Source organism: Stenella coeruleoalba (genome assembly GCF_951394435.1).
Source record: "Stenella coeruleoalba genome assembly, chromosome: X".
In the NCBI taxonomy this organism is placed as follows: domain Eukaryota; kingdom Metazoa; phylum Chordata; class Mammalia; order Artiodactyla; family Delphinidae; genus Stenella; species Stenella coeruleoalba.
The window spans coordinates 45,497,374-45,521,361 of record NC_137152.1 but is presented as its reverse complement, the minus strand read 5'-3'; the positions used below and the strand labels follow the sequence as shown (position 1 = coordinate 45,521,361).

At 39.0% G+C, this 23,988-nt stretch overlaps 1 protein-coding gene across 1 annotated transcript; it reads left to right on the top strand.

The window, feature by feature from the left end:
- Positions 1 to 6,768: 6,768 nt before the first annotated feature.
- On the top strand, positions 6,769 to 11,801 carry LOC307180490 (zinc finger X-linked protein ZXDB-like). Its single transcript, XM_079910801.1, has one exon. The coding sequence runs from the start codon at positions 6,879 to 6,881 to the stop codon at positions 9,345 to 9,347; it is 2,469 nt and encodes an 822-aa protein (XP_079766927.1). The 5' UTR covers positions 6,769 to 6,878; the 3' UTR covers positions 9,348 to 11,801.
- Positions 11,802 to 23,988: the final 12,187 nt, after the last annotated feature.

The following is a 23,988-nucleotide window of genomic DNA, read 5'->3' as shown; positions in this document are numbered from 1 at the left end:
GTCTGCATGTGCGGGATAAATGATATGAAAACCAGTGACCCTCCTGCTGAGCAGGCTACAAGGAAAAGATTTCTTTTGACCAAAGTAGCAATCTGACTTGTGAACCTCTTTTCACTCCAGGCCCTGCCCTCTGTGCTGAGCCTGAGTCCAAAATTTACCTCACAGAGAACTCAAATCCAAAGCCCAGATCCATGTGAGGCTGTCTAACTGTGGTGTGGGGCCCTGGGGAGCAAACTCCTAAAAGAGGGATGAGGGAGGTGAGGACAACAGTGAAATGAACAGAAGTTGAAAATAAATGTGGATAGATGGCGATTTCATTTTTTTTTCTTCCCATCGTCACCAGTTCACGAGTGAAATATAGCATGTATCGTTCTGAGAAGCTAAACCATCGTCAGGATATGAAGAGGGTTAAACTTCCAACAGATAAGGAAGACAGAGGGTCAGGTCCTCAGTGTTCCCTGCTGAGCAGATAACTAGGACAGTCCCTCTCAGCCACGTCCTCTGTTGGCAGACAGTGAAAATTTTTCCAGAGGAGCACTCAGGCCATCAGTCCCTGGTTCATTTTCTGGTCCCAGAGAGATCCTCTCTAGGGAGAGGATTGCCCCCATGAGTACTTTTCTTGAGATTAAATTCCTCTGAGCCAGTCAGAATGCGCCAAGCTTGCAGATGGCAGAGAATCGGGACCTGGGTGAAGTCTTGGAGTGGCCATGCAATCCCTGAGTGTGGTTTGGGGTGTTTGTAGTAAGAAGAAAGGGAGAGTGAATGAAAACTCTCTCACCCATACAATTCTTGAGGGGAAACTGGAGCTTAATGTAAGGAAGCCTGGGCATCCTCAGAAACTGTATTATATTCTGAGAACAGATGCAGGGCATGGGGAAGGTTTCTGTGGTTAAGTAGTTGTCAAGTTCGCCCAAAGCAGAGCTGGCCCCCAGGAGTAAAGACAGGGTGTACCCTGGCACCGTCCTCTCTTCTCTCAGTTGAACCAGGGAGAAACAACTACGTGAATTTTCAGGAACTACTAAAACTCAGCTCTTGCTCTGCATCCTCAGCCAGAGCACAGCAGGTTGAAGCGAGGGACAAAGCGAATAAGAATGTATCCTTGAGCGGTTACACAGCAGGGGGACTCTTACTCTTTTGCTGGGGTTCAGGAGTGGGGTCATTCTGGTTGTCAGTGGGAAGATGTGAGCCTTGATGGGTCCCTCCCAGCCTATGCCTCGTGGGGAGCTCCCAAGTTCAACTTCCTCCTGCAGGGAGAGACACAGCAGCTGCAGCTACACAGCCCACCTTCAGAAACGACAGACTAGAGGTGTGTTATCTCCACAAAACCTGGTTCTCAGTGATTTCTACCAAGTGAGAGTGCCTGCTTGGATGCCTGGTGGTGACAGCTTCCCAAGTGGCAGGCCTAGAGAGCTGCTCCTCTTGTTAGTGAGCAGGTTTCAGATTTCACATTTGTGTCTCATCATTGTCAGGGTGGCAGTTAAGAGAGCCCGGGCAGCAGGTCCAACCAGCATTTAAAGGATAAACTTGCTGTTCATATTCAGGTCCTCCTGTTCAAGATCTCAGGGTGCCAGGGATAGGAGGCCAGCCCAGTCCTGTGTGAGAACAGAAGGCTGTGGGTTAATTTGTCTTGTGTGGCTTCTGAACAGAAGTGAATATGCTTTATACATTGGAAGTACTAGGAAGAGAGTACAAGATTCCAAGGATGAGCAACTATTATTAGAAAAAATAATAATTATTAAAAAAAGTATTTTTCCTCTGGATTTAGTGGTATCTTATTCTATCTATTGAATATGGACACACTGAAGGAAAAAGTTTTAAAAAAATTAAATTGTCTCTCCTTCCCAGTATAAGATGCCAGTCCAACCACTAAAGAATAGATCATTTGTCACTTAGGAATGGCAAAATTATGTGCCATTTTCCCCCATCAATTTTTGTCCATTTTGGAGCCTAAAGGCCATCGAGAAAAGTGCAATTAAAGCACTCAAATTGCCACCACTGGTAAACACGTACACTTTGTAAGACTAACACAGGAATCTTTTGCCCTGCTCCTCCATGGACAGGGCTCTGATGAGCATGGCTTTAAATGGAATCCAAGCATCTTCATCTTGGTAGGTACAGCTACCAAGAGAGTAGAGCAACATTTCAGGTATAAACTAGTCTATTCCTGAGGAGATCATGTGATATTCACACTCATGGTGGAAGATTCCTGAGGAGAACATGTGATATGCACACTCATGGTGGAAGAGGCAATCTCACCACACACCAAGGCTCTCCTTGCAGGTAGAGCAGACAAGCCCTGGGTAGGACCAGAATGCGGAGTTCACAGGCTCTCTGCCCTACCCCCATGACACCCTTTTGTGCCAGAGCCTGGGTTTTGCAGCAAAACTCATTTCAGGCCAGGGAACCGTGGGTCCAACAAGAATTGTAAGCAGTCTATTAAAACTCTGGAAGTGGCCAGTCCTGCTGCTTTAATCATTAATTCACCAGAGAAACAATATGATGATAGATAGGGTACCTACCATTCATGCAAGGTAACAATAGAAGGGACCCCCCTAAACTGATAAAGGATATGAAGCCAGTTGTTAATGTTCTCCCTGTTCTAAATTCACCCTTTAATATATTCTCTCTGATAATGGATGAATTACCTTAAGCATCTCTCCTTCAAAGTGATCAAAATGTTACTGAAGGAGAAAGTGGCTCTCCTGTGACTTCTGGCTGTCAGAAGTGTGGGTGTAAGGATATCCTAGGTGCTCGGCCCCAAGCATGTACCCAGAACAACTGTCCTATCGAGTGTAGCCTGGTCATTGGCTTTCTGTGGCCCTCTTCATAGGGACATCCTGTGCTCCAAGCCAGCCACCTACCCGCTGATTTCCTCTAATTGATTGCTCTCCCGACCCACCCCACCTCACCACTAACGTTACCTCCTGTACTTCTCCCAAGGCTGCAGCCCTTACAACACCAAGGCCCTCCGGATCCTATGTATAGGACATTGTTAGCTCCAGGCCTCCAACCCCACCAGGACCCTTGCTCCTACTACACGTCTACATGCTGGCCACCAGCAGTGGCTTGTCCACACTGATGTGCTCCAGAGGGTACCTTCCTGCTTACCTTGCAACTGTAGACCAGCTGTGGTTTTGCAGACCTGCTCTGGTGCTGGCAAACCAGAAAACTTCTCTGCCATCCAGTAGGTTCTCCTACACCTTCTCCAATGAGGTGTGACCTCCAGTCTTGGGGAGGGACCTGCATTCCAAGTTTGTCTTTCCTTGGGTATGCTCCCTCAGGCCCAGGATACCATATAGAGTTTTCCTATATCTTATATATTCTACATTTGTCATAGTTTAATAATTCTTTATGTTAAACATTATGCTTCACTTTATGTTAAAATTCCCCTGTCCACTGTGTACTTTCCATATCCTGATTGGATTCAGATTGCTACAGAACACAACACCTACAGCAAATATCATTCCTGGAATTACTGAAAGCCTTCTTTTGAGAGCTGCATCAAGTAAGAATGTCCACTAACACCCAGAAAGAGTAGTAAGGGGAAAAAGAAGGAATAAAATGCTCGGAAAGGAAGAAGTAAGACTGGCATTGTTTGCAGATGACATGATTGTGTACACTATATTCTACAGGTATTTTCAAATTGGTAGAATCAATAAAAGAGTTTAGATAGCTGTTTGTAGGATAAAATATCAATATACAGAAGCCAATTGTATTCTATTTACCAGCAACAAATTTACAAAGTGAACATTTCAAAGGCAGTATTTGCAAAATATGAAGTACCTAGGATAAAATGTCCTCTTATAGGAAAAATATGAAGTATTATTGGGACACATTAAGGAAGTTCTTATTAAAAGGAGAGATAGACCATATCTATTCAATAACATTCCATATTATTGACAAGGAGTCAAATCTAAAAGTTCAACGCAATCTTAATTAGAACCTCAAACAAGATTTTGGTTGAAACTTTTCTGATGAATTGATAATATAAGTGGAGTTGAGACAGGCCAAAAATAACCTAGACATTCTTGAAGAACAAGGCAGAATTGAGTGGCCTTATCCAAAGATCAGAATTGTTTATAGATCTGTAGTAATTAATATTGATATGTGGTATTTAAAATGGACAGATAAATAGAGCCATGGCACTTAATAGAGAGTACACAAACTAGCCCATACATAGGTAGATGCGTGATTTATGACACATGTGGCACTGCAAATCAAGAGTAAAAGGGCAGACTTTTCAATAAGTGGTTCACTGAGACAATCAGATATCCACATGAAGAAAAAAAATGAAACCCTACTCAACACTATACACAAACATCACTTGTAGGTGGATTATGACCTAACTGTGAAAGGCAAAACCACAAATATTTCAGAAGGAAATATAGAGAATATTTTCATTGCCCCAGGGCAGGGACAGATTTCTTGAAACAGAAAAGCACTAACCACAAGGAAAAGAATGATAAATTTGACTATGTTATAATTAAGTATGTTATAACTAAGATTTGTTCACAAAGCACGGCATAAAGCAAGAGAAAATACAAACAACAAAGCAAAGGACTATTTTGGCCACACATATAACCACCAGTGGACTGGTATTTAAAACACATAAAAAACTCATTGGATCAGTAAAGACAAGATGGAAAATAGAATAGAAAAATGGTGAAAGAGTTGAACATGAACAGGCTTTTCACAGAAGAGAAAATCCAAGAGGTTCATAAACATGAGAATGTGCCCAAACTTAGTAGTGGTAAAAAACAGTAAATTAAATTCTGGCAATACTTGGTGTAGATGAAGATGTGCAGGAGCAGGAACTCTCTGTGTTACTGGTGGGATTGTAAATTGGTACAACCACTATAGAAAACAATTTGGCATCGTGTAGAAAAGCTGAAGATACGCATACTCTGTGGGCCAGTGATTCTGTTCTTGCATGTATACCCAAGAGACTTTTAAACATGAGTCCCATGAAAAATGTCCAAGAATGTTCATTGTACCATTGTTCATAATAAAAAGCTAAAAACAACCCTGGATGAACCCAGTGTTCATCCAGTGTAGAATGAAATAATCATATCATAATCACTTTGCTAAAATCATGCACTGGAATGCTAGTCAACAATGGAGACAAAAGATCTACAGCTACTAGGAACAATATGATGAGTCTCTCAAATAAATATGATACACAGTGAAAGAGGCAGGCCATAAAAGGGAGCATGCAGCATGATTCTGTTGATATAACTTCATATAAACTGTATTGTTTAGGGATGCATACAAAAGTTGTAAAGTCATATTAAAAAAAAAGCACTGAAATGATTATCACAAAGTCAAGATAACGACTATATCTATAGGGGAGGGTATGGTTTGTGATTGAGAGGAATACGGTGGATGTATTCTGGAAGGCTGGCAATGGTCTATTTCTTGACCTTCGTCCTGGTTACACGGGTGTTTGCTTTTATAAATTATCTAAACCTGGCAGATATATTTTATGCATTCCTCTATACCTCAGATTTGAAAAAAATGTTTCCTCCAAAAAATGTAATAGAAAGAAAAATATGTGATGTAGAAATTTTGATGAGGCTTGAATTGTTATGGATGAAAAACTTGATCTTTTAATCAAGAGATCAGCAAGTGTCCATTATCATTAAAAGAGGGGAAAGAAGGGATTACTTAAACTATAGGTATCCCATAATCTAGTCATCACTCTAAACCTTTCTCTTGCCAGATTAATTCACCCTGTATTTATATCAATTCCCAACTCACTGATGACAGACAAATTGAAGGATCATCATCAACATTAATAAGATCATTAGGCATCATAGGCCAGATACATTACAGTGAGACTAGGCCACCACACTTAAATGCAAGCAGGCACATTGGGGCTATTGGGCATGCAAAAGGCATCTGTGCCTTGTTCTCAGGAGAGTCCACTGCAGTAACTTAGGGTTTAACCTTATCACATTTAACTAGTACTCTTGTCCAGAGACCTCCGTGTGCTGGAGAATCTAGAGTAAGCTGAAGAATGTCCTCATCATGCTGTGAGATTGGACATAAAATTTACCATGGTGCAACCAATGGTGGAAGAGCAGAGTTGGTTTAGGTTGTGTACCTTATAGGGAGAACCCAGGAGTGGGTTGGGTTCTCCAGATTTCAATATAAATTGTTTCATCCTCCAGGCTTTGCATTTCTAGGCTGAACAGTGCTAATCTGCTTCGGCCCCACCTCTTACTCAATCTAGTCTCTGCACCAGCAGGACAAAAAATTTAACTATGCGACAAATTTTCCTAAAGACATTGCTCAAGACAGTTCTGGATATGGAAGCTTTCCAGGAAATTTTTTTAAAAGACAACCTTTTCAGTAGGAATTGGTGGCACTATGGTTGTTTAATCTTGACACATAGCGTATTCTCTCAGGAATTTTCTGTCATCCATTAATCCAGCCATCCATCCAGTAAACAATGTTTAATACAGGATAAGTGCTAACCACCATGTTTAGCACTGGGAGGGGCTGGGGGTGTGTTTATTTTGGTACATAAATCGGTAGTGAGGTACCGATTTATGTTGCATTTAGCAGATAGATAGCTAAGGTATTCATTCCAGCACCATTTCCCCTGTATCTGGGAAGACCTCCTTGATTTCCTACTAATATTAACTGTGGAACTTATTTATGTATACGAGCCTCTGCCCCTGGGCTTTCTATTCTGTTCTAGAGACCCAGTACCAGAATATTTAAATCACGGTGTCGTTAAACACGCTTTTATATCTGATAGGGCCAGTTTCTGCGCATTGCACTTTTTTTTTTTTTTTCCTTTCAGGAACGTGTTCGGGCCCGCGGCAGGGGGCGGGGTCGCACCTCCTCCGCGATTCTGGTTCCAGCGGAGCCTCATGGACGCGGAGATGGAAATCCCGAGGCTGCTCCCGGCTCGCGGGTCGCGACAGGGCGGCGGCGCTGGCAGCCCCGGGGGCGGCGGCCGGATCCACGGAGGTCCTGACCCGCGGGCCGGCCAGGCCCCCGCGCGCCGCCTCCTGCTGCTCCGGGGCCCCCAAGATGGCGGGCCCGGGCGGCAGCGTGAGGTGGCCCGCGCGGCCTCCCCGGGCCCGGGCCCTAGCCCGTTGGTGCCGACGCCCGATCACTCTGGCGGCGGCGGCGGCAGCGGCGGCGGCGGCGGCGGCGGCGGCGGCGGCGATGATGGCGATGACTTCTTCTTCGTGCTGCTGGACCCGGTGGGTGGAGACGTAGATTCCACGGGCGCCAGCCAGGCCGCAGGGCCCCTATGGAGGGAGGAGGCTGGGCTGGGCCCACGGTTCCATGGGCACGAAAGCGGCGCGAACCCCGAGGGCCGCCCTGCGCTGGGCCCCAGCTCCCTGTCCGCTATCCGCGCCCCAGTCCCGGCCCTGGCCCCGATTCCCGCCCCAGTCCTGGGCCCCGCCGCGGCCTTCGCGGGCACCGTCACCATTCACAAACAAAACCTGCTGTTGCGCTTCGAGAACGGCTTCCTCACCCTGGCCACGCCCCCGCCGCCAGCCTGGGCGCCTGAGGTCGCCCCTGCCCCGCAGCCCGGGGGTCTGATCGCCCCGCAAGCGGGGATCCCGCACGCCGCGCAGCCTGGGGACTGTCCCGAGCTGCTGCCCGACCTCCTGCTGGCCGAGCGGGCCGAACCCGCGCCCGCCCCAGCGCCCGAGGAGGAGGCGGAGGGCCCGGTTGCTGCTGAGAGTCCCCGCGGGCCGCTAGGCCCGGGCCAGGGCGTGGTGCTGTACCTGTGTCCTGAGGCGCAGTGCGGACAAACCTTTGCCAAGAAGCACCAACTGAAGGTGCACCTGCTGACGCACAGCAGCAGCCAGGGCCAGCGGCCCTTCAAGTGCCCCCTGGGCGGTTGCGGCTGGACCTTCACCACCTCGTACAAGCTCAAGAGGCACCTGCAGTCACACGACAAACTGAGGCCCTTTGGCTGCCCGGCAGAGGGCTGTGGCAAGAGCTTCACCACGGTGTATAACCTCAAAGCACACATGAAGGGCCATGAGCAGGAGAACTCATTCAAATGCGAGGTGTGTGAGGAGACCTTCCCCACGCAGGCCAAACTCAGCGCCCACCAGCGCAGCCACTTCGAGCCTGAGAGACCCTACCAGTGCGCATTTTCGGGCTGCAAGAAGACGTTTATCACAGTGAGTGCCCTGTTTTCCCATAACCGCGCCCACTTCAGGGAACAGGAACTCTTTTCCTGCTCCTTTCCTGGCTGCAGCAAACAGTACGACAAGGCTTGTAGGTTGAAAATTCACCTTCGGAGCCACACTGGTGAGAGACCTTTCCTTTGTGACTTTGAGGGCTGTGGCTGGAACTTCACCAGCATGTCCAAACTCCTTAGGCACAAAAGGAAGCACGACGATGACCGGAGGTTCATGTGTCCTGTAGAAGGCTGTGGGAAATCTTTCACGAGGGCCGAACATCTGAAAGGCCACAGCATAACCCACCTGGGCACAAAGCCTTTTGTGTGCCCCGTGGAAGGCTGCTGTGCCAGGTTCTCTGCTCGCAGTAGTCTCTACATTCACTCCAAGAAACACTTGCAGGATGTGGACACTTGGAAAAGCCGATGCCCAGTCTCCACTTGTAATAAACTCTTCACATCCAAGCACAGCATGAAGACCCACATGGCCAAAAGGCACAACCTGCGCCAGGATCTCTTAGCTCAGCTAGGAGCTGCAAATTCTCTTACGCCCAGCAGTGAACTTACCAGCCAAGGGCAGAATGACCTCGGTGATGCAGAGCTTGTGTCTCTCTTCTCTGATGTGCCCAGTAATAGTTCTGCTGCAGTATTGGACACCGCATTGGTGAACTCTGGGATCTTGACTATTGATGTGGCTTCTGTGAACTCAACTCTGGCAGGGAACCTCCCTGTTAATAATAATTCCTTAGGGCAGGCGGTGGACCCTCAGACCTTGATGGCCACCAGTGACCTTCCTCAAAGTCTGGATACCTCACTCTTCTTTGGAACGACAGCCACTGGTTTTCAGCAGAGTCCCTTAGATACGGATGATGTCTCAAGTCTAAGTGTGGGGCCTTCAGGATCTCTGAGCTCTTTGACTATGAAAACCTCGAGTCAAGAGCCCCAAGCTTTGACCCCCAGCAGTAAGCTAACAGTAGACACAGATGCTCTGACTCCTTCGAGCACCCTTTGTGAAAACAGTGTCTCAGAACTACTGCCGCCAACCAAAACGGAATGGAACGTACATCCTGATTCTGACTTCTTTGGACAGGAGGAAGAAACCCAGTTTGCATTCTCCAATCCAGCAGGAAACCATGGGTCTCAGAAAGAAACAGATCTTATCACAGTGACTGGCAGCTCATTTTTGGTATGAACTAAACTCTATCCATTCCTTGCCACATGGCTTACTTTTATTGATGACACTCAATTTTAAGAGTATTCTGGACTAAATGTTTAAATGCAGTCATTTCTTATAGGTTTGAAAAAGAACAGAGCCCTGGGCTACAAGTTTGGAGGTTTAAATTCTGATCTTGAGTCTGGAACTGACAGATTGTGTGACCCTGAACAAGTCACTTATCCTATCTGAGCCTTATTTATAAAATGAGTGGTTTGAATAGATTGTTTCTAAGGTCATTCCAGCTCTATTTTCATCATTTTGTGCTCTTCCTTGAAAATTTTAAGACCTTTTAAAATGATTAACAATTGCATGTGCTCCTAATGTAATGAAAAATGCATTGAGAGTTAATGATATGAGAAGATGTAACTGGTGTTTAACTTTAAAAATTTAATGAAAATTTTACACAGTGCTAAAATATTTCTAAAATCTTGTGGTGAGCTTAAAAAAGAAGAAAGCTGAAAATCTGGGTTGGTTCTTTTTACCTGTTTATCTTTGTAGCCTCTTTTTTTTTTTTTTTTTTTGATGGAAGGCTGTGTTGGGGAAAGTCCCAGTAATTTGATGAGACTCAGGCTCAGAAATACTGACTTTGTGGTGTTGAATAAGTGGCCTTATTAAGTCATTTCCTCTCACTAACCCTCAGTTCCCTAGGTGTAAAGCTGTTATTTTAATTTACACATACCTGATGCATTGTAGACTTCTTGTATCCTAGTAGTTAGGTATGGAGAGAAAAATGTTTTGTACTTTGGCTGTTTTAGTGAATTTTTACACCTTTCCTGTCCCTCTTATTCCCTTCCTCAAAGAAATTAGCATAATTTAACACCATGCTCATGTGCAGGCACTAATGCTTTATGCAGGTTAAGAAACAGAAAAGGGAATCTCTTTCTTCCACAGATTAAGGATTTTTCTCCACACTATTCTGTGACTTTGCCAACTTTGCCAGTGTCTTTACTCTTGCATTCAAAGCCATCCTATAGAGTGACCGGAGAGCCTGTGGTTCCAAGGAAATCTGGGAATAGGCCAGAGTAAGGTTTTTCTCCCCTCTGTGCCCTGGAGAGCTCATTGTTTGCCTTCTCCCAGAGTTGGAATGAGAGTTTTACTTTGCATTTTGAGTAAATATTGTCTGTCTTACTTGAGTATAGCATTTTACAGTTTATGTAGCACTTTCACAACTGTTATATTTGATCTTCACAATATTTTAAGATAGTTATGGCAAAATTTCAACTATAAGACATATTAAAATTTACCTAACTCTTGCTTAGGAACTCGTGTGTGTGTGTGTGTGTGTGTGTATGCACATCAACTTTCATTCTACTCTTCTGAGTTTCATGATGACTTTTGTTTATAACCACTTGTTCCATTCCACATTAACATATGTCTCTTACCTTCTGCCAGCTCTGCTCCCTCTCCAACCTATTCTCTAGCGTGTCCATTCCATTCCTTGCCATGATCTCTCTTTTTTTTTTAAATTAGGTAAGCCTTTTTCATGGTCACCATCTCTCAGCCATTCAGGACATGGCCCATTTTTCAGTCCCAATATTTACTGCAAGTCTGAGTGTGCATTAAGAAATTATTTTCTGGATTTAGAGGTCAGTGTGTTTATATATGAATCAAATAATAATGGAAATGTTTTATATAAGGTTTTATGAGACATGTAGTTCTTCTATTCTTCTAAAATTTTTAACGTAGTTCAGCTGGCAAACACTATTAGTTGCTGTGAAATATTCTAATCCAGTACTGTTTGTATGTACATTTGTCGATAACAATCATAGCACTTTGGCAGTGCACTTTATAATTTGCCATTTTGAAATGCATCTGTACTGTCTAATTTTTAAATTGGTTGTACTCATTCAGTGAAAAAGCAAAAAGTATACATAAATTTGAAATCCAAAGAAATGGTCAGAGTGTGATTTTTTGTAACCATTTAACAGTTCTCCCTCAGCATTTTGGAAGGATTTTTAAGCCCATTTTAGAAATGTGTTGTCATTAGTTAAGTCCTCTTAAATAAGTTATTCTTCTTTTCCTACAGATAGGAATGCAGAAATCCCAGGTGAACATGTAGGTCTTAAGCATCTGTTAATATATATAACCATAAAAATATTTAAAAATCCTGTCATTTTGTTTCTTCAATCCCTCATTAAAAACAATCATAAAATATGCTTTTGTTCTATTCTGTGGAATTGTCAAAGGAAAGATTTTACTTTTCTTGAAGATAAAAATCTTGTAATTATTTATGGGCCCACATGGTTTCTTTCAGTCAATTTGTTCAAAAGATTTCCCATTCAATACCATTTTTCCAACATGATGGTGAAAATAGCATGAAATTACAGTCAAAAGTATCAGTACAAACATAATGGTTACATTTTTGTTAGTGTTGGCATAAATTTGCCATTTAAAAAAATGGGGTATGGTTTAATGTTATCTCACTTGCTTTTTGTGCTTCTTCAGTCCTTGGTTTATTAAAATTTTGCCAATTGAAAACACAGTAACAAAATACTTTGCAGGAAGGTTTGCATCCAGGGGACTCTTGAACATATTCATCATGAGTTAAAATACCTTTATTTTGACATTTTTACCCTGGTCTCATTATAGTATTACATAATTGAAAGGCTTGAGTAGTAGAAGTGAAACTTGATAGAATATGAGGGTCATTTTTCTCTGGATTAAATACTTCATATTCCCATCCAGCAAAAATGAGAGAAGGGTATTTATGACTATTCCTTGATTCCAGATAAAGCATTGATTAATTGCCTGTTTGGGAATATCCATAATCCCTTAGTAATTACTGATATCAAACAGATCCATTTGATGATTCGGTAATAATAAAACCTAATTTAGATGCAGCTCATTCAAAATATTGATAATAGTGATAATTGAAATATAAGGCTGAGCTGAAATTTATGTAATTTATGTTTTTGAACAAAAGATTTGTTTAGCAATTTTTTAGAAAGTGAAATGTGTTTTGCACATTTAGAGAACAGGTTATCAAGCACTTTGTCAGACCACAACTATATATTAAAAGCAAAGCACTCATTACAAATGAATTTTTTATATTTTTCAAATCTGATTTGATTTGGTAACCATTTTTAAGCTAGGGACCTCATTGTATATTCTGAGTTAATTTACTGACTATATACAAAAATACAAGGTAGAAGAGTACTAGGGATGTAGATAAGAGGTATAAAATGTGAGCTACTTCTTAATTTTGGAGAGGACATAGGAATTAAATATTTCACATCTAAACAATATCAGCAAGCATGTTTTCAGACACTAACTTAATGGCTTGGAGGGAAAGGAGGGGCAGTAACTATGCTTTAATGGATGGTTAGATTTAGTTACATAGATAAGAGAATAGGTGAATTCCAGCCAGGAAAAAAAAAGCACAAGGAAAGAATTTGAAATGGAATTGGCCACACAACACGGAAAGACAACCTAGCTCAAATGCAGGACGCCTGTTTGATAAGTGCTAAGTGTTAGGCTTAGACTGCCAATATGGAGCCAATCTGAAGAGTTAAGAAAACCAGTCACAGTGGATAGGACTTTATTCTGGACATGGTTAAGAGTCAGTGAAGATATTTAAGAAGAGAAGTCAAATGATGAATATATAGAAAGTTTAATATAGTAGACATGTACAATGTGAATTTGATGAGGAGAGATGATGGGAAAATCATTTAGGAGTCTATTGTAATAATTTCAGGGTTCTGTGATGAAGGTTTGGACTGGGGTTGTGGCAGAAAAGGACAGATTGGAGATGTCTCTAAATTGGAGAAACAAATATAACTTGGTGACTGACTGAATATATGAAACATTTATGAGAAAAAGGAAGATCAGAAATGACTCTAAAGATTTTTTTTGTTGAAACTAAAAATTACATTTCTTTAACATGAACAATACGTTGAGTATTGAAGTCTTTTCAGGAATATATATTGAAAGATAATTAGTTCAGGCCATGTTTAATTTATTGGGAAGTGATAAATCAGTTATCCCTGAATAAACTATACATATTGTGGATTATACACACCACTAGACAGTGAGTGCCATTTCATCTCCCTTGGCTCCCTCATGTATTCTCAGATTTATATTCAATGTTTGTATTCTTGTTTGCCTTTGAGTACTTACAGGCCTCTTCAACCTCATACAATATCCTCCCAGAATACACTGCATCAAAATGAGCTATGTCACCTTTGTCTGACAGTTCTTTCTTACTACTACTCTCTTCCCTACTATGGATATTCAACGGATGTTTTATGTGGTACTTAGTAATATAATAAATCATTTCTCCAGAATTTGGGGGATGCTGCTTAGTCATTAATTTCAATAGTTCCTCAATATAAACTGCAAAATTGAATTTTACCTGTATTTTTCTCAGATTGGAAGTGATAGGGCTAGAATCGTCCAAAAATAACTTCCATGTGATCCTTGGGTCTCCTTACTCATAATCCCCTCTGTGACTAACTAATGTGGTGTGGGAACTCAGTCACAGGGATCACATCCTCTCTTATTTACATACCCTAGCATATTTTCTCCTTTTTCTTGTTACTCTTACCACTAATGGTGATAACTCAGGAGGAATGGAGTCCAAAGAAAGAGTGAGAGAGTAAATAAGTAGCATAAATAACTATCTAACAATTACATTTTGTTTGATGGTGAATTTTGCTGTCCTGCATTGTCAACAGAAGGCTTCATCTCATTCTAATTTTCTGCTGACATTTATGAACCTGAAAAACACTTGGCCTACAGAAAACAATTCATCATTTTAAACAAAGCCAGACAATGATTCTTAACACTAATAAAGTGTGAATCCCTTAGGAATATCTCGTATTGTTATCAGCTTATTAAGAAGCTGGTAATTATTGAGTGCCTACTCTGTGTGAGATACTATAAGGTTTAAAACAAAAGCATATTTTATCAATTCATTCAAACAAACATTTTTGAGCACATATTTGACAATTTCTGTTGTTATGCTCACAAACATTATTATCCAGACAGAGAAAGAAAATCTCAAGCAATGAAAAATAATATATAATCAAGTTCTAAATGGTTACATTTTGGAATAATAAAGGATTAAATATTAGCTGTCATTCTTAGAGTATGGACTAAAAATCGTGATAAGGAAAAATTCAATGCACAGATTATCAAAAGTATTTCCAAAAATTCTAAGAATCTAAAATTTAATCTGGCATACAGCAGTTAGATTAAACTATCCTAAATTAAAACTTAAACAAAAATTTGAGTGATAGCTTAAATAATTATAACAAAATTCTTTGGTAAATAACTTTTAAATTATGCTTTATTTTTATTTATTCTAAATTGGAATCCTGGATGTAGTGTTATACATGAAAGTGATCATATAAAACAAATATGTTATTTTGAAAGAGAAAACTATAGAATATAAATAAATGGTGTTAAGATAAATAAAATTTCCTTTCCTTATATTACACATAATGGCAAATTTTAATTTTCTGAAATAAAAAACAAGGACTTTAATTTGAATGTAACTATTTCATATAGGTACACTAGTTGAAAAGAAGAGTATATAAATTTCATGTGATATTTAGGACTGAGAACTGGAATTTAGCATGGTGAACCCTGAGAATTCACCAATTATATGGTGAGGGTCAGATTAGTCATCAAACAAGAATTTAAGATTATGAATAAAATATAAGTAGCTTAACATATTTGGAAAGGGGAACAAAGTCCACCATAGCAAAATAAAACTCTCTTTAGTGACAAGCAACACTACATTTCCACAATGCAAAGCAATTACAAATGGTAGCAAAAACAAAGGTATTTCAACTCTAGGCATTCTCACTTTGGAATGAAGCCAAGAAATTATTAATCTTTATCAGGACCTACTTCCCTTTCCTGTTTACACAATACAATGGAGGGATATAACTGCAGTATGAGACTACATTACACTGGATGTGGAAGAAGGAAGCTGGTCACATATCTGTTTGTGGGGAAATTAGCCAAAACAGAGAGCTGAAGTGGAAATTCCTCAGGCAATGACTCAGTGAATAGAGCAGCAGTTCATTCCAGGCTAGTTCCAATTTTAGAATGTGTGCTTCTGGACAGATATTTTTTTCCTCCTGATTCATGTTGGTATTAATTAATTAATGCCAAACATAGCACTTGGTGTTTCTAAATAAATGCAACATTTTTGCCCCTTAAAGTCACCTTACGTTCCTGTGCTTCTTAGAGCTAAATTTTTTTTGTTAATTATCAATAATATCAATAAGAAGTGTCGTCAGAGGCCATGACATACTAATAGAAAAAAATGTCATATATTTATTATTTTTGCCTCACTTTCCAAAATGTTGATTAAGTAAAACTTATTTTTCTATTTTTTTTCTTTGAAGATTCACTTTCCCATGGGTATGTCATTGTTTATGTACTTAGAAAGCAATAAGACTTGGGAGCATTGTTAAATAAGTGTTTGCAATTATAACCTTAGTAATTTGACTACCTTGAAAATTGGAGAAGCCTAGGCTAGATGTACTACTTTCCTAAATAACAGAGAGGGCTTATGGAAAGGAATGAAGGACAAATTCATTGAGAAAAAAGAGATTCATTTCTGTTATTAAATCAGACTTTGTATTTATCAATCTTACTGATTAATCTTGTACATTTTACAGCATATTATAGTCTGCTTTTAGAAGACTCCATATACAGCACTGAGTCTTTCTTTAGATGAGACCTTAAAAAATTGATTTGTTTTATATTTAATTTTTATCGAATTATATTTGACATAACAATATAATGTCGGTTTCAGGTGTATGGCATAGTGATTTGATACTTTTATACATTATGAAATGATTACCACAATAAGTCTAGTTATCATCTGTCACCATACAAAGTTGTTACAATATTATTGACCATATTCACTATGCTGTGCATTACATCCCCGTGACTTATAGCTGGAAGTTTGTACCTCTTAATCCCCTTCACCCGTTTCACCTGTTCCCCCACCTGCCTCCCCTCTGGCAACTACCAGTTTGTTTTCTGGATCTATAGTAGACATTGGATAGTCCTTTTCACTACTAAATCTATGTACCAAATCTACTGAATATTGTAAAGACTTGCTGCATAGGATCTTGTTTGCAAAGTGATTCTGGTTGTCCTTCACCTTAGATTATTTTGGGGCAAAAAATTCCTCAAAGATAAAATGTTACCTGGACTTGCAAAAATTGTTAAGGATTCTTCCCCAAAACAGAAATGAAAATAAAATTTAAACAACAAAAAAAGAAGATAAGTTTTCTCTATAGCCAAGTGTTTTGGCTTTTCCTAAGTGTCTCTGGTCTACAACATCTGTATAAAAGCACAATGGCGATTTAAAAACACACCCAGTATTTTCCAGTTACAGTTAGCAATATAAAACCTTCAAATAGATGTTATTGTAACATTGGTCATCTGTCTATCTAATACTATCTGGCTTTCAGAAATTCCATGAGGATAGTAAGAAGTGAAGAGAAAAGTTTTCCAAATTTAGGCTTGCCTATTGAAATGCCAAAATGTGGTCAAATTAGATGCTGTTTATTTTACATGTTTGACGTTTTAGTGTTTGGTGCTTTCAACTATTTCTACTCCAAATAGTTGAAAAAGTATTTTAAAACTAAATGTGAGTATTTGATTCATGACATTAAAGTTGATAATTCATTTTTATTGATTTTACTTTGCAAGATTGATGCATTGTTGAATTCAGTAAACATTCAGATAACAAACTATAGGTTATCTGTTTTGAAACTGCATTATATATTTTAATCATTCCTTGCTTTAAATTTTAAGCTACCATATATTGAATCATAACTGGGTCTATGAAGTATTTTATTTGTAAAATTTATTGTTTTTTATATTTTAATTGAAACAACATATATTACATACAGATCATAAGAATATGTAGCTACATGAATTTTCACAGAGTGAGTACATCCATGTAACCACTACCCAGATCAAGAACTAGAATACTACCAGAAGCTAAAGTTCCTTCATGTCCTCTTCCAGGCACTATTATCCTGAACCAAAAAAATATCTTGGCTTCTAAAACCATAAATTCAGGCCTTTGTTTGTTTCTTTGTTATTATTTATTATTATTGAGATAAAATTCATGCAACATAGCATTCACTATTTTATCCATTTTAATGTGTACCATTCAGTGGGTTTTAGTACATTCACAATGTTGTGGAATCATCACAGACGGCCATTTCCAGAATATTTCATTATTCAAAAAGAAACCCCATACCCACTAAGCAGCAATCCCCCATTCCTCCCACCCCCTAGAAACTACTAATTTACTTTCTGTATCTATGGATTTGCCTATTCTGCATATTTCATCTGAATGGAATTATACAATATGTGACCTATTGTGTCTGGATTATTTTACTTAATATAATACTGTTTTCAATGTTTGTCTGTGTTATAGCATGTATCAGTACTTCATTCTCTTTGTGGCTGAATAATGTTCCATTGTATGGGTACACCACATTTTGTTTATTCATTCATCAGTTAATGGATTTTTGGGTTGTCTCCACTTTTGGGCTATTATGAATAATGTTGCTATGAACATTTGTGTACAAATTTTTGTATGAATATATTAAAACCATAGATTAGTTTTGCTTATTTTTAAGTTTTATGATGTGTATTCCTTTTGTGTTTGACTAATAAGTCAAAATAAGTAAAATATTACTCAACAGTTTGTTTGTAAGATTCAGCCATGTTTGCATGTAGAAATAATTCACTTTTTTCTTGTACAGAATTTTATTGTATGCCTATATCATAATTACTTTTACATTCTGTTTATGGGCATTAATGTTTTCAGGTTTGGGCAAGTATTAATTATGCTGCTATGAGCATTCAAATATACCTTTTTTGGTGAGGATATGTATTCATTTCTATGAGTTATATACCAAGAAGTGGAGCTTGATATGTCTAGTTTTAGTAAATACTGTCAAACAGTTTCCAAAGGTTCTTGTACTAATTTACATTCCTACCAGCAGTTATGAATGGTCTAGTTATTCCTCAACCTGACCAGGACCTGGTAATGTTTGACTTTTTCATTTAATCATTCTAGAGTGTGTTTACTGGAATAGCATTGTAGTTTTAATTTACATTTCTCAACTAAAATCAGGAATTGTTGCCTAGGTAATTACAGAAGAAAGCTTAAGCTTATTTAAAAAATTTAGATGTAACAATTTATTTGAAATCTGCTTTATAGTGAATTTTCTGGAAGTTTCTGTGTTTCAGAGAAATAGAATGCCAAAGAAATGCATATTATGTACCTTTAGTTATTAATAAAAATCACGTTGTAAATTGACATAGAGACTTTTAAACTGTATCTCTGTATATTGCTGCTGCTATTAATTCATATTGGTAAAGTGTTTAGATAAAAATTATTGGAAAAATATGGAGATAAAATTGAACTTGGCTTGTGGTTTTTTTTTTTAACATCTTTATTGGAGTATAATTGCTTTACAATGGTGAGTTAGCTTCTGCTTTACAACAAAATGAATCAGTTATATATATACATATATTCCCATATCTCTTCTCTCTTGCGTCTCCCTCCCTCCCACACTCCCTATCCGACCCCTCCAGGCGATCACATAGCACCGAGCTAATCTCCCTGTGCTATGCGGCTGCTTCCCACTAGCTATCTACCTTACTTTTGGTAGTGTATATATGACCATGCCTCTCTCTCGCTTTGTCACAACTTAACCTTCCCCCTCCCCATATCCTCAAGTCCATTCTCTAGTAGGTCTGTGTCTTTATTCCTGTCTTACCCCTAGGTTCTTCATGACATATTTTTTCTTAAATTCCACATATATGTGTTAGTACATGGTATTTGTCCCTCTCTTTCTGACTTACTTCACTCCGTATACAGACTCTAGGTCTATCCACCTCAAGACAAATAGCTCAATTTCGTTTCTCTTTATGGATGAGTAATATTTCATTGTATATATGTGCCACATCTTTATCCATTCATCTGATGTTGGACACTTAGGTGTTTCCATCTCCAGGCTATTGTAAATAGAGCTGCAATGAACATATTGGTACATGACTCCTTTTGAATTTTGGTTTTCTCAGGGTATATGCCCAGTAGTGGGATTGCTGGGTCATATGGTAGTTCTATTTGTAGTTTTTTAAGGAACCTCCATACTGTTCTCCACAGTGGCTGTATCAATTTACACTCCCAACAACAGTGCAAGAGAGTTCCCTTTTCTCCACACCCTCTCCAGCATTTACTGTTTCTAGATTTTTTGATGATGGCCATTCTGACTAGTGTGAGATGATATCTCATTGTAGTTTTGATTTGCATTTCTCTAATGATTAGTGATGTTGAGCATTCTTTAATGTGTTTGTTGGCAGTCTGAATATCTTCTTTGGAGAAATGTCTATTTAGGTCTTCTGCCCATTTTTGGATTGGGTTGTTTGTTTTTTTCTTATTGAGCTGCATGAGCTGCTTATAATTTTTGGAGATTAATCCTTTGTCAGTTGCTTCATTTGCAAATATTTTCTCCCATTCTGAGGGTTGTCTTTTGGTCTTGTTTACGGTTTCTTTGCTGTGTAAAATCTCTGAAGTTTCATTAGGTCTGATCTGTTTATGTTTGTTTTTATTTCCATTTCTCTAGGAGGTGGGTCAAAAAGGGTCTTGCTGTGGTTTATGTCATAGAGTGTTCTGCCTATGTCTTCCTCTAAGAGTTTGATAGTTTCTGGCCTTACATTTAGGTCTTTAATCCGTTTTGAGCTTATTTTTGTGTATGGTGTTAGGGAGTGATCTAATCTCATACTTTTACATGTACCTGTCCAGTTTTCCCAGCACCACTTATTAAAGAGGCTGTCCTTTCTCCACTGTACATTACTGCCACCTTTATCAAAGATAAGGTGTCAATATGTGCATGGGTTCATCTCTGGGCTTTCTATCCTGTTCCATTGATCTATCTTTCTGTTTTTGTGCCAGTACCATACTGTCTTGATTACTGTAGCTTTGTAGTATAGTCTGAAGTCAGGAAGCCTGATTCCTCCAGCTCCGTTTTTCATTCTCAAGGTTGCTTTGCCTATGCGGGGTCTTTTATGTTTCCATACAAATTGTGAAATTTTTTGTTCTAGTTCTGTGAAAAATGCCAGTGGTAGTTTGATAGGGATTGCATTGAATCTGTAGATTGCTTTGGGTAGTAGATTCATTTTCACAATGTTGATTCTTCCAATCCAAGAACATGGTATATCTCTCCATCTATTGGTATCACCTTTAATTTCTTTCATCAGTGTCTTATAATTTTCTGCATACAGGTCTTTTGTCTCCTTAGGTAGGTTTATTCCCTGGTATTTTATTCTTTTTGTTGCAATGGTAAGTGGGAGTGTTTTCTTAATTTCATTTTCAGATGTTTCATCATTAGTGTATAGGAATGCCAGAGATTTCTGTGCATTAATTTTGTATCCTGCTACTTTACCACATTCATTGATTAGCTCTAGTAGTGTTCTGGTAGCACCTTTAGGATTCTCTATGTATAGTATCATGTCATCTGCAAACACTGATAGCTTTACTTGTTCTTTTCCAATTAAGGATTCCTTTTATTTCTTTTTCTTGTCTTATTGCTGTGGCTAAAACTTTCAAAACTATGTTAAATAATAGTGGTGAGAGTGGGCAACCTTGTCTTGTTCCTGATCATAGTGGAAATGGTTTCAGTTTTTCAACATTGAAGACATTGTGCATTAATTTTCTACACTGCTACTTTACAAAATTCATTGATTATCTCTAGTAGTTTTCTGGTAGCATCTTTAGGATTCTCTATGTATAGTATCATGTCATCTGTGAACAATGACAGCCTTACTTCTTCTTTTCCAATTTGGATTCCTTTTCTTTCCTTTTCTTCTCTGATTGCTGTGGCTGTTTGTTTTTTGTTATTGAGTTGCATGAGCTGCTTGTAAATTTTGGAAATTAATCCTTTGTCAGTTGCTTCATTTGCAAATATTTTCTCCCATTCTTAGGGCTGTTTTTTGGTCTTGTTTTTGGTTTCCTTTGCTGTGCAAAATCTCTGAAGTTTCATTAGGTCTGATCTGTTTATGTTTGTTTTTATTTCCATTTCTCTAGGAGGTGGGTCAAAAAGGGTCTTGCTGTGGTTTATGTCATAGAGTGTTCTGCCTATGTCTTCCTCTAAGAGTTTTATAGTGTCTGGCCTTACATTTAGGTCTTTAATCCATTTTGAGCTTATTTTTGTGTATGGTGTTAGGGAGTGATCGAATGTCATACTTTTACATGTACCTGTCCAGTTCTCCCAGCACCACTTATTGAAGAGGCTGTCCTTTCTCCAGTTTATATTCCTGCCCCCTTTATTAAAGATAAGGTGACCATATGTGCGTGGGTTTATCTCTGAGCTTTCTATCCTGTTCCATTGATCTATCTCTCTGTTTTTGTGCCAGTACCATACTGTCTTGATTAATGTAGCTTTGTGGTATAGTCTGAAGTCAGGGAGCCTGATTCCTCTAGCTCCGTTTTTCATTCTCAAGATTGCCTTGGCTATTCGGGGTCTTATGTGTTTACATACAAATTGTGAAATTTTTTCTTCTTCTGTGAAAAATGCCAGTGGTAGTTTGATAGGGATTGCATTGAATCTGTACTTAGCTTTCGGTAGTACAACAATTTTCACATTGTTGATTCTTCCAATCAACAATTTTTCCAATTTCAACTTTCTTAAATTTACCAAGGCTTGATGTGTGACACAAGATATGATCTATCCTGGAGAATGTTCCATGAGCACTAGAGAAAAATGTGTATTCTGTTGTTTTTGGTTGGAATGTCCTATAAATATCAAGTCCATCTTGTTTAATGTATCACTTAAAGCTTGTGTTTCCTTATTTATTTTCATTTTGGATGATCTCTCCTTTGGTGAAAATGGGGTATTAAAGTCCCGTACTATGAATGTGTTACTGTTGATTTCCCCTTTTATGGCTGTTAGTATTTGCCTTATGTATTGAGGTGCTCCTATGTTGGGTGCATAACTATTTATAATTGTTATATCTTCTTCTTGGATTGATCCCTTGATCATTATGTAGTGTCCTTCTTTGTCTCTTCTAATAGTCTTTATTTTAAAGTCTATTTTGTCAGATATGAAAATTGCTACTCCAGCTTTCTTTTCGTTTCCTTTGCATGAAATATCTTTTTCCATACCCTTACTTTCAGTCTGTATGTGTCCCTAAGTCTGAAGTGAGTCTCTTGTAGACAGCAAATATATGGGTCTTGTTTTTGTATCCATTCAACCAACCTGTGTCTTTTGGTGGGAGCATTTAGTCCATTTACATTTAAGGTAATTATCCATATGTATGTTCCTATTCCCATTTTCTTAATTATTTTGGGTTCGTTATTGTAGGTCTTTTCCTTCTCTTGTGTTTCTTGCCTAGTGAAGTTCCTTTAGCAGTTGTTGTAGAGCTGGTTTTGTAGTGCTGAACTCTCTCAGCTTTTGCTTGTCTGTAAAGGTTTTAATTTCTCCATTAAATCTGAATGAGATCCTTGCTGGGTAGAGTAATCTTGGTTGCAGATTTTTCTCCTTCATCACTTTCAATATGTCCTGCCAGTCCCTTCTGGCTTGCAGAGTTTCTGCTGAAAGATCAGCTGTTAACCTTATGGGCATTCCCTTGTGTGTTATTTGTTGTTTTTCCCTTGCTGCTTTTAATATGTTTTCTTTGTATTTAATTTTTGACAGTTTGATTAATATGTGTCTTGGCGTATTTCTCCTTGGAATCCCCTGTATGGGACTCTCTGTGCTTCCTGGACTTGATTATTTTCTTTCCCATATTAGGGAAGTTTGCAAATATAATCTCTTCAAATATTTTATCAGTCCCTTTCTTTTCTTCTTCTTCTTCTGGAATCCCTATAATTCGATTGTTGGTGTGTTTAATATTGTCCCAGAGGTCTCTGAGACTGTCCTCAGTTCTTTTCATTCTTTTTTCTTTATTCTGCTCTGCAGTAGTTATTTCCACTAGTTTATCTTCCATGTCACTTATCCATTCTTCTGCCTCAGTTATTCTGCTAGTGATCCCATGTAGAGTATTTTTCGTTTCATTTATTGTGTTGTTCATCATTGTTTGTTTCATCTTTAGTTCTTGTAGGTCCTTGTTAAATGTTTCTTGCATTTTGTCTGTTCTATTTCCAAGATTTTGTGTCATCTTTACTATCATTATTCTGAATTCTTCTTCAGGTAGACTGCCTATTTTCTCTTCTTTTTTTAGGTCTGGTGGGTTTTTATCTTGCTCCTTCATCTGCTGTGTGTTTTTCTGTCTTTTCATTTTGCTTATCTTACTGTGTTTGGGGTCTCCTTTTTGCAGGCTGCAGGTTCATAGTTCCCATTGTGTTTGGTGTCTCTCCCCAGTGGCTAAGGTTGGTTCAGTGGGTTGTGTAGGCTTCCTGGTGGTTGGGACTAGTGCCTGTGTCCTGGTGGATGAGGCTGGATCTTGTCTTTATGGTGGACTGGTCCACGTCTGGTGGTGTGTTTTGTGGTGTCTGTGGACTTATTATGGTTTTAGGCAGCCTCTCTGCTAATGGGTGGGGTTGTGTTCCTGTCTTGCTAGTTGTTTGGCATAGGATGTTCATTACTGTAACTTGCTGGTCGTTGAGTGAAGCTGGGTGCTCTTG